Below are 11826 nucleotides of genomic sequence, written 5' to 3'. Positions count from 1 at the left end.
CTTCCTTGTTATTCTCAAGCTATGACCTCTTGTCCTTGAATCTGCTTTTTGTTGGAACAGGTTCTGTGTGTCAAACAGACCATGCATGTATTTGTACGTGTTGATTAGGTCTCCCCTAATTCTCCTGTAGACCAATGTTGGGAGTTTCAGAGTTCTGAGTCTATCCTCGTAAGAAAGGTTGCTCAACCCCGGAACTCTTTTTGTGGCCCTTTTTTGGACTTTCTCTAATTCAAGCATCAGATTCTGTCTGTACGGAGACCAAACAGAGGCTCCATATTCTAAATGTGGCCTAATCAGGGCTTTAAAAAGCAGGAGAAATACTTCTTGATCGATAAACTGAAATGTTCTCCACAGTAGTCCTGTTAACTGGTTTGCCTTGTTTGCAATTGTGTGTATATGGTCCTTAAATGTAAGGTCTTTATCCGTTAATATACCCAGGTCCTTCTCCGTAGTCGTTGCTGCTAGGGGGATACTCCCAGATGTGCCTGCCATTGTGTATTCAAAAACTGGGTGCCCCTTTCCAATTCGAAGGACTGTGCATTTTTCCGGATGGAATTTTAGTTGCCATTTCATGGCCCATTCTTGAAGATTTTGTAAGTCCTGTTGAAGACTTTCACAGTCCCCCTTCTGTACCACTGCTCTGAATATTTTAGTATCATCTGCAAAAAGCCTCAACATACTTGTTGCAACTTCAGGCATATCGTTGACGAACAACGTAAAGAGAACAGGACCGAGAACACTCCCTTGAGGGACTCCACTCACTACGTCTGCCCATTCTGATTTACTATTGTTCACACAGACTCTCTGTTTTCTGCCCTGCAGAAAAGAACTGATCCATTGAAGAATATTCCCTTTACATCCGTAACTCTCAATTTTGGCTAACAGTCTCTTGATCGGTACAGAGTCAAATGCTTTTCTAAAGTCCAAATAGATGGCATCCACTGGATACCCCTGGTCAAGCCAATCAGTCCAAAAATAAACATGTATATCTTCTATACGTGTCTTTAAAGACCCAACTGCTCTCTGTTTTGCTCCAATACAATAGGCACAGTCGTACAATAACATTAACAACACATCATGACCAAGACCAACTCCAAGAAGGACAAAGACAAGTCGCAGGACCCCCTGCTGGCACGGCCCTACAAAGTCAGCCATCAGACACTCTGTATCACCGGGGTCAACTTTAAACACAGGGCCATCATTGGCTATGTGGAACTCACCATCATTCCTCAGGTCAGCGCTCATCAATTTGCAATGTCTTTTCAAGATAAGAGAAAACCTGTTTTTCAGATTCCTTCATTACATGTAACGTTAGATTCAACGTAGGAGACTGGAGATAGGACAATGGGCATTCATTAACTTTTAACATAGAATTAGTACACATTTATGTACTTTGCTTGTTTACCTATGAGAAGTTTGTTGTTTCTGTCAGTGTCAGGTTTTAAAAAGAAAAAGGAAAATGATAAATAGATGTACAAAATATAGATCAATAAGATGAGACTGGTGTTTCTTTAAGAAGGTAAACACATTCTTGATTCCCAGAAATACTGTGGTATACATTGTCACAGTATTTCTGGGAACAGAAATACTGTGGTATACATTGTCATGTTCTCCAGAAAACCATGTTGACATATACTAGTAACACCTGCTTCTTTTTGTTTCGCAGAAATCTACACTGTCGCGTGTGAAGCTGAACAGTAAACAGTGCCGGATCTACCGTGTGACGGTGAACGGAGCGGAGGCAGCCTTTGACTACAGCGACCCAACTCTCGAGGTACTAGTGAACATTTTCAGGGCCTAACACAACCCTGGCTCTTACAGCTCAAAGGTTCTTTTAGATATATAATATGTCCTCTCACTTGACCTCTTAGTTTGAAGTCCCAAGTGAAACTCTTTACTAGTATGACTTTAGGGGGCCAGCCATTCTTTCTTGAAATTTTAACCCTTGGAAAAGCCATTTTAAGGATCTAACCTTCTCCCTGCTGCCTAACTCCATAATCAATGGAGAACTGGTAGCCAGATAACTACAGGTTAAGTGAAAAATTTCCTTTTAAGGAGTGTACAACATACAAGAGTTAAAATTGAAACAAATGATGCAGAATGTATTTTCCAGGCAATAAGCACACCCCAAATGGAATGTTCAACCTTTTTGTCTTGACCTTCAGGTATGCCAAGGTGACACACGACAGCGGAACCTGGACTACTTCTCCACGTGCCACGTATCAGCGGTGGGGTCTGTGGACTCTGACATGGGGAATGGTGAACTCAACATCCATGTTCCACACGAGGTTTACTCTAACGTGTCAGAAGGTCGACCTCTCCAGGTACACAGAGGTTTACCTTGCTGTTACAATTATGAATGTGTGTGCAATAATCAATTAAACTTGTAGCTTGCTTTGTTCACAAACTTATAACTGAACTCTGAAGATGAATTTATATGATTTCTCCGTCTGGTCATGTGTCAAATCACTCATTTGAGTTTGTCTATGGAAACAGCCCCACTTCTAAAGATGTGCTGATACAAGTTTAGAGAAGCTGAAGGCCTGCAGTTTATAGGTCAGGGGTAGGGGGCACTACTGTACATATAGAAGTAACCCTTTTTTCTCTCCCTCCCAGGTCAGTATTGAGTTCAGTCTGGAGAAGCCAAAGGGCGGACTGCAGTTTGTTGTTCCTGACATGGAAGGAACGATGGCGGAACGTGGCGCTCATGTCTTCAGCTACGGTCTGGAGAACTCCTCACGACTGTGGTTCCCCTGTGTCGACTCGTACTCCGAACTTTGCACCTGGAAGCTGGAGTTCACGGTGGACGCCGCCATGACAGCTGTGTCCTGCGGTGATCTCGTGGACACAGTTTTCACCGCTGACTCCAAAAAGAAGACCTTCCACTACGTGCTGAGTATCCCGACCTCAGCTCCAAACATTGCCGTGGCCATTGGTCCGTTTGAGATCCTGGTGGACCCCCACATGCACGAGGTGACGTACTTCTGCCTCCCGCACCTCATGTCGCTCCTCAAGCACACGGCAGACAGCATCCACCGCATCCTGGAGTTCTACGAGGAGCTCCTCAGCTGGAGGTATCCCTACACCTGCTACAAGGCCGTGTTTGTGGACCAGAGCTACGAGAACGCCGGCTCGTACGCCTCTCTCACCATCTTCAACACCAACCTGCTCCACACGCCGCGCATCATCGACCAGACCCCGTACACGCGGCGGGTGATCGCGTACGCCGTGGCGCAGCAGTTCTTCGGGTGTTACGTCTGCATGCACTCGTGGTCGGACGTGTGGGTCGGCAAGGGCATCGCCGGGTACCTGCTGGGACAGTACATCAAGAAGTTCTTCGGAAAGAACGAGTACCGGTACTGGATCCACAGTGAGCAGCAGAAGCTGGTGCACTATGAGACAGAGAAGGAGCTGGTCGTGCTGCACAGTAAGGACACCAGTGCCAGGGGGCGCTATTTCCACACACGACATCCCCACACCACGTCCTGGATCCACAGCAAGATGGCCGCCAAGAAGTCCCACCTCATCACTCGACTGGTGGAGCAGAAGATTGGCTTTGAGTCCTTGTTACAGGTAAATTACTAATTGTTTAGTTGGCACAGGTACATGTAACTTACATGAAAGTACTTGTACCTTTTCACTTCAGGGTAAATCAGGTCATACTGCCATGTATCTACCACAAAGAACAAACCCTGTTGATAATGATAATGTTGTGTTTCAGGTTTTTAATAAGCTGTTGTCCCTTGCCACGTCGGCAGCTGGTCAGAAGTTCAGCCCAACCAACTGGTCCAACATGCTGCTGTCCTCCGCCAGCTTTGTCAAGCTCATCTCTACTGTCTCAGGTCAGTTACCAGCTACTATTAACTTTTAACCACTGACCCCAAATCTATATTCCAACTTGTCCAACATGCTGCTCAGACAGTCCTCTGCCAGCTTTGTCAAATTCATCTCTACTGTCTCAGGTCAGTTCAAAGGGCATATTAATACTATTAATTAAATATATAACCTCTAAACTCTTACCAAACTCATATCACTCTCAAAGATGTCAACCCTGAGACCAGACTGTAAGGTTTGATCCACTCACTCTAGGAAAGACCACTACTATTTTCAAAAGTGTGGAAGGATCTTTAACATCTTCGAGGTGTGGCCCTCCTCAAACATGAGGCCTTCAGTTTTACATCCTATTTCAGTATTTGGGAAGATGTTTTTAACGTTAGGTAGTACTTCAGTACTCATTTTTACCTGAGTCAAGTAAGGAAAAAGATGACTGTAAACTTAAAGTGCCTTTCCAAAAATGCTATGGCTGCCATGAATTCGAACCCAGAACCTCAAGCTTAAACAACCTTTAAGCCACAAGACCACCTTGCCAATGTTAAGTTCATAATATTTTGTTTCCGTAGGCAAGGATATCCACTTGCTGCTGGACCAGTGGGTGTACCAGGGAGGAGTCGTCCATTTCAGTGGCAGTTTTGTGTTCAACAGGAAACGGAACCTGGTGGAGCTGGAACTCAACCAGAGGGTGGGCGAACATGGGATACAGAAATATGTGGTAAGTACTCTTTATATATATATACACCAAGTATACTAATTGGTAACTTTCGTAAGATCTTTGGTAAGAACTAAGAACATGGTAAGATATTTGGTAAGATGATAATAAGATCATGCATTGGCAAGATATTTGGTAAGATACATTTATTTGGTAAAATGAGTAAGACCACATGTGATGGTAAGATCTTTAACTTTTATTTAATAACAAATAGATAAGCTAGTTTCACATTCAATAATTTTTGACTCACTGAATCAATCTTACACATCCCAGCCATGCTCCAAATTAAACTCAATATACGGATAGTGCACCAAATTTGGTAAAATAATTGTATAATATGTTGTAATTGTTGTTATTGTTATTTGCAAATGTATTGCGTTGTTTGTTAAAAAACAGGATTGTCTGAAAAACAGATCAAATGACCTGAGTGCAATTTCCTGTATAAATGAATAAAGTGAAGTGAACTGAAATCTATGCCTTACTACAAAGAAGTGTTATCTCCTCAGGGACCACTGACTGTCACCATTCAAGAGCTGGATGGATCCTTCAACCACTCAGTCCAGATCGAGGACAACACCACCAGGCACGAGCTTGTCTGCCACTCCAAGAGTCGCAGGTTCGATTCCCAACTTGCAAATTTGCCATCAAGTTTTTATGCAGAAATATGATGCTGGCTATTGTACATTTTCTGTGTTTTGATATTCAGGAAGAACATAATTATATATTACATGTGTCTTGTGCAATGTGAACTGGTTGTCAGTAGATTTGTAGTTTAACATCTTGCTTTGTTTGCTAGGAACAAGAAGAAGAAGATCCCCCTGGTGAATGGTGAGGAGGTAGACATGGACCTGAGCACCATGGATGCAGACTCACCTGTCCTCTGGATACGCATCGACCCACAGCTGACGCTCGTTAGAAAGGTTAGAGGTCACAAGTAGTACACTGAGTCTCAAACATTCCTGTCTGTCAGGAGGTCATAAATTATTTGGTACTTCAGTTCAATGCTTAATTTTTTTTCGCTTGAAGAAAAGCTTCTTCTCATGAACAATGATGATGTCTAGAATGTATTGTACTTTTAGCTGAGAAGCATAATTTGTATAATGATTGTTTATTACATTTTTTGTTATAGTCCATTGGCAACATCTCTCTCTTCTCATCTTAGTCTATTTGTTCAACCATTGGGCCACCCTTCTCGGTTTTCCATTAGCAACAAGACTTAATGTGGCAGTAGCTGTCACGTTCGTTTATTTTTTGTTTGTTTGTTCAGGTTGAATGGCAGCAGCCAGACTTCATGTGGAAGTAGACTATAGCTAGCTGCTGAGTGTGAAATGTTTGTTTATTTGTTTTTGTTTGTTTGTTTGTTCAGGTGGAGTGGCAGCAGCCGGACTTCATGTGGCAGTACCAGCTGCGTTACGAGCGTGACATCATCGCGCAGCACGACTCCATCCAGGCGTTGGAGCAGTTCCCCACGCCCGCGTCCCGCCTGGCACTCACCGACATCCTGGAGAACGAGAGCTGCTTCTACCGCGTCCGGATGGAGGCTGCCTTCTGTCTCAACAAGGTGGGAACCACACATACTATTACAGGAACTATGTTACTTATGTCTATGTAATTTGTGCTATTTTTTGTGTCTGTATGTATGTATGTAAGTCCCATAACCGTGAACGGTTGGGGCACCATGACAGCCAGCAGCATGTCTGGACTTGTCACGATGTGTCAGTGAGCACTCATTGTGAATTCGAGGGGATTCGGTTGTCGGTTAGCTGAGGAATGAATCCCCTCGAATTCACATTGCATAGTGAGCACTCTACCCACTTGGCCATTGTACCCGGGTTATTAATTCAGGGACATCTGAAAAACACTAGTGTTGATGTCTCGTGATTGTTTTGCAGGTTGCCAATGCCATGGTGAGTTCGTGGATGGGTCCCCCTGCCATGATGTCCATGTTCAAGCGCATGTTCTGTACCCAGATGTACACCAACCTCATCAAGTGTAACAACTTCTCCAACCTGCAGGTCAGGGAGAAAATCACTTCACTCTATTGTTTATTGCTTCCCGTAGAGAAGATTTTGTGCAAGTTCTAACATAGATGCACATATTTCAATGATCCATGGATATATCATGAACACGGCACAGAACATGATATTCAAAATTGTCATAAAATTGTGTACCCGTCCTGGAGATATGTAAAAGGCATCTTACTTACATGTATCAGGTATGTATACAAATCAGAGAAATATAGAAGCACAAAAGAAATTAACAGTCCGTGTTAGAAGATGCCAGTCCTTACACCCTAGATCTTTTAAACAGATTTCACAAAAACAGATTTCTCAAAAAAAAACTATGTAATAACTAGAAAGGCCAATATTTGCTTTGGAGCAAATACAGCGATGGGTTCACCACATTTTACGACATGGCAGGGAAAGAATGAGAAACACAAGGGAAAACAATGATTTACATTGATATAACTATAATATGAAGTAAAATACAACTAAAACAACAGTTGGATAGCTATTCCCTACTTTATTGGTTAGGATTTTTAATTGCATAATGCAAACTGTTGATTTTCAAAATAAAAAAAAACGTCCATGCCCCGCATTCCAATGCTGGAGCAGGAAAGCTTGAAATACCTACCAAAACACTTGAATACAGACATACTGTCAGTATGGAAATGCGCTGTGCAGGTGTTAATCAAGTTAAATCCCAACAGCCAATCAGCAAGAAATGCTCTGTGCAGGTGGAAATGATCTATGCAGGTGTTAATCAAGTTAAATCCCAACAGCCAATCAGCAAGAAGAATAGAGGAAAGCTGCATGCCTATTGGTTGATGCCCTGCATTCCATTGTGATGACTCATGCCCAAACGTGGTAAACAAGGCACACTAATACAGTAATACATTTGCTATAACACAGCCAAAAAACTCAAATAAAACCATTCTAAAAGCCTGTATCACAATAATTTAAAAAACGCCTAGGGGTATTTGCCCACTGTACCTCCATACCAAATTTCAGGACCTTGGGCCCTAAAATGAAGAAGCTGAATCCATTTAAAAAATGGCAGGAGGAGGAGAAGAAGAAGAAACATCAGAAAAAGCAATATGGTTTCACCACACCACTTCGTGGTGTGGTGAACCCATAATAAAAATATTTGCCTTCAGGGTTACTTCCTGCAGAAGACCATGCCTGTAGCCATGGGAGCGGTACGCGACGCACACGGTCGCTGTCCCAAGGACGTTCTCCAGTTCATCCTGCAGCTCATCAAGTACAACGATAACAGCAAGAACAAGTTCTCAGACAACTACTACCGAGCCTCGCTGATCGACGCGCTGACGGCCACAGTCACGCCATCGGTCACCATGCTGGACACGTCCACAGACTCCAGGACAGAACAGGCACTGCTGCCCGAGACTAAGGTGGGCATCTGGTCGTGTCATCTGCTGGAGTTAGAAAATAATTCCTAACCTTTACCCTGATCCTAGCAAATGCTACTACAATGCTAATACTAGCTTCTGTGTCACCATTCACTCTGAAAGCTCTGCTTTCGACTGATGTTCTTGTGTCACTTGGTAAAACAATCTCCTTCATATTCCTTCTCACCTCTAGGCTGTGATAGAAGATATTGTGCAACACTCAAATTTGCTGCTTTGTTACCAGTTCGCCCTGAAGGTTTTGTTGTAGATTGTTATTAGACTGTGTTATGTTATACATACACCTTTCCCTTGCTCATGATCAATTCTAGGCTGTGTTAGAAGATGTTGTGCAACACCTGAACCTAGAGAAGCTCCTGCCATGTTACCAGTTCACCATCACTGTCAGCTGCCTGAAGGCTGTGTTAGTAATGTTACAGATTGTTATTGTTGTGTTACGCTGTCTTACATTTTTCCTGCTCCCCTCCAGGCCGTGTTAGAAGACGTAGTGCGGCATCTGAACCTGGAGAAGCTCCTGCCATGTTACCAGTTCACCATCACTGTCAGCTGCCTGAAGGCTGTGTCAGTACTGTTACAGATTGTTATTACTGTGTTATACGCTGTCTTACATTTTTCCTGCTCACCTCTAGGCTGTGTTAGAAGACGTAGTGCGGCACCTGAACCTGGAGAAGCTCCTGCCATGTTACCAGTTCACCATCACCGTCGCCTGCCTGAAGGCTATCCGGACCTTACAGAAGAACGGACACCTTCCCAGCAATGCCGCCCTGTTTAAGAGCTACGCCGACCGGGACAGTTCGTGGATGTCCGTCTGGTTGCCATGGAGATCCTGACGGACTTTGTCCACGTGGACCAGGATGAGGAAGTACTCGGCTGGCTGCTGGACTATGTGGAAAATGACCCCATCCCGTACGTCAGACACAAGGTAACAGGAAGGAAACACAACCATGTTTTCTCTTACTATTAAGCTGTCAGCTACATCTACTGTACTGTTTTCCGTCTTTCTAGCTTCATTCAATGGCCACCTAAAGGTACTTCATGACTATTCAATCCTTATTCTTCTGGTATGCTTCAGAGTATACTAGACTATCTTAAACATCATGTATCAATGGCTTCCTTTGGCTACAGGAAGCTTTCATTCTTCATTGATGCTTTTATAATCCTGTACTTGTTGTCATTTACATTGACATCAGATCTAGACTACTCAATGACTTTTTTTGTTGTTTTGTTTCTTACAGCTCCTCCAGCTTCTCCTAAAGAACCCTCCCTTCACCCCTAAGGAGGATTCCAAGCTGAACAAAGAGTCGCTGGTGGAACGACTGTGGACGACGCTGAACACAGGTCTTTTTTTTATTATTTCACAACGATACAAGCAAATGAAGACATTGTATATCACATCACAACACAATCATTACACGATGTAACAGGGGCCATTCCCACTGGCTGTTTTTGGCATTCTACATATGACTATTTTACGGGGTGTTTTATCCTCCTGGATTTTCTGTGCTAAGGTTTACTCTCTAGGACTTTATATACAGGGGTGTTTCATGATCATCCTCTCTTGATTTTCTGTGCTAGGGTTTACTCCCCAGGACTTCTGTGCAGGGATGTCTTCCCTGGGTTTCTGTGCAGGGATTTCCTTCCCTGTGAATTACAGAATAATACTGATGTACACAAACTGAACAGAGGTCTCCGTAAATAATTTCTTTAGGTTGGTAAACGAATGAATAGCAAAGTTCTTTGATCACATTCAACCATTTATTTTTCACAAGCTGATGCTTCAATTACCATCTGTCATCTTCATCAGGGCAATTCTGACTGGTTTACTGTGCACTGACACTAGATGTTACTTGGTGCATAGTGCACTAAAGGTGTTACATACTGTAGTTCACTGTGCACTGTTAATTGAACACAGGTCTGTCGTATGACGCCCGTCTGCGCTGTGACCTGGTGGACCTGTACTACACCATGTTCGGCCGGGTGCGCCCGTCGTGCCTCCCCCCGCCGGAGTTCGGGCTGCTCGTTAACCTGAAGGAGAAGAAAGCTGCAGCAGTTCTACAGGAGGATGACAAGGCAGGCAGCAGTCCGGCGGAAACACATGGGGTCAAGAGAAAAGTGAGTCAGGATCTAGATAGGTTTAACTGTAAGGAGGTAAACCTTAGTTTATTCAGCATTATTATGCGGCAACACGGTCTATTCAAAGTTTTCATATTGACTGTCAGATGGCTGTGGATAGTTACTTGTAGCCACAAAAGTCATTTTACAACTTAACTAAAAGTAATTTTAATGAGATTTCAATATCTATCATACATATGACTGTCAAGTGGATGTAGAAGCTTAGCCTCAAGCTACTAGTCATTTTACATCCTACAACTTACCTGAAAGTAACTTTTATTTGGTATCAATATCTATCGTTCATAATGCCTTTCCAGGCTGAGACAGATCCCCTCCCCCCAACCACGCCCCTCCTGACCCCATCTGACCCCACCCTGGAGGTTCAGCCTCAGGAGGGCAGCAACAAGATGAGGATCAAGATCAAGGTGAGAGGTCATAGGTCATAGGTCATCATAAAGGTAACAGGTCATAGTTCATAGATCAAAATGGATATAGGTCAAAGCTTATCATAGTGAACACAGGTTTTTTTGTAATTAGATCATAGGTCATGGTTCATTAGTTTACTTTGGAGTCACTCCATCAGGTGGGTGTTTATTTGTTTGTTTATTTGTTTGTTTGATCAGGTATCTCCATAATGTAAATTCCAGTTTATTCTTCCCGGAGTCTGTAGTGAATCATTGACTTCCAGATACATGTAGCAGTGTTTGGACATTCACATGTTAGGGCTTTCCCATAAGTTATGTGAAAGGTGTGGTGGGTTCTTTAACATGCATGGTCATTGGTCATAAGTGTCATGTCTGTATCAGCTGTAAGATCAGGCATAAAGCCTTCAGCCCAATGTTTCCTTACATGTGGTATAACCCATGTGTGCTTGTCAGCTTGGTGGAGGGAAGCCAGCAGAGGAGCAGGCAGCGGCCAGTCCTGAGGTGCAGAAACAGCAGCAACAACAGGAACAGCCGGTGACTCCACAGACCGGGCTGTCACATCAGGAACCAGCTGCCAGCAAAGGTATGCTACCGCTGTATTGTAACATATTTTTCCCTTTCCAACAAGCAGAGAGAATTGTTGTTGAGCTCTTGATGCATTTTAGTTTTACATTCAAACTGTATTTATTGCAAAATGTCAACAAAAAACCCTTAGAAACCCTTAGCTACCCACCCTATCTCATTCCAGACTGACATTGGAAAGATATGAACAATTTTATTCCCAGCTGTAGTGTTACAGCATTGGGTTTTTTTTTACTCTACAACCCTTTTGAAGTCTAACTCAAGACAATAATTTTTCAGGCTAATCCTGGTAAGTGTCCTAGCATCATTCTACTCTGTAGTTGCTGATGTTTTGAGCCAAACTCTTGAGAAGATGATATTGACATACTAGTAATTTCTTGTTGACAGTGTTTTCACCTCAACTCTCTGTAGTTCCAGATGTGTCAGCGGCAGTGTCCAAACCCAGACCGGACCATAAGAAGTTATCCAACCACCCCTCCCCCCATCCCCACCAGTCCAGCTCCAAACACCACCACGACCAGTCCTCGTCATCACACAGGCAGAAGAAGAAGAAAAAACACAAACACAAACACAAGCACAAATCCAAACACGGTTCCCATGACGACAGGGGTCACAGTAAACCTGTCAGGTCACCCAGGCCGTGATGCATGATGGGAAAGGTGAGGCCTGGGAAAATTGTACTGTACAGTATTTACATGTGTACAAAATGGGTTATAGAATTTCTTACTATGAAA

At 43.4% G+C, this 11826-nt stretch overlaps 1 protein-coding gene across 1 annotated transcript; it reads left to right on the top strand.

Moving 5' to 3' along the window:
* Positions 1-1046: 1046 nt before the first annotated feature.
* LOC109481234 (transcription initiation factor TFIID subunit 2-like) lies at positions 1047-11826 on the top strand. Its single transcript, XM_019783777.1, is given in 18 exon segments — positions 1047-1233; positions 1667-1774; positions 2166-2324; positions 2617-3573; positions 3722-3842; positions 4401-4549; positions 5053-5162; positions 5343-5466; positions 5913-6107; positions 6439-6561; positions 7704-7958; positions 8603-8756; positions 8759-8895; positions 9209-9311; positions 9886-10085; positions 10403-10510; positions 10964-11093; positions 11504-11826. Coding segments are annotated over 18 exon segments (3522 nt in total). The 5' UTR covers positions 1047-1077; the 3' UTR covers positions 11737-11826.

The sequence above is a fragment of the Branchiostoma belcheri genome, unplaced genomic scaffold (assembly GCF_001625305.1).
Source record: "Branchiostoma belcheri isolate BF01 breed outbred unplaced genomic scaffold, Haploidv18h27 scaffold54, whole genome shotgun sequence".
Taxonomy (NCBI): domain Eukaryota; kingdom Metazoa; phylum Chordata; class Leptocardii; order Amphioxiformes; family Branchiostomatidae; genus Branchiostoma; species Branchiostoma belcheri.
This window is presented reverse-complemented; position numbering and strand designations above follow the sequence as displayed.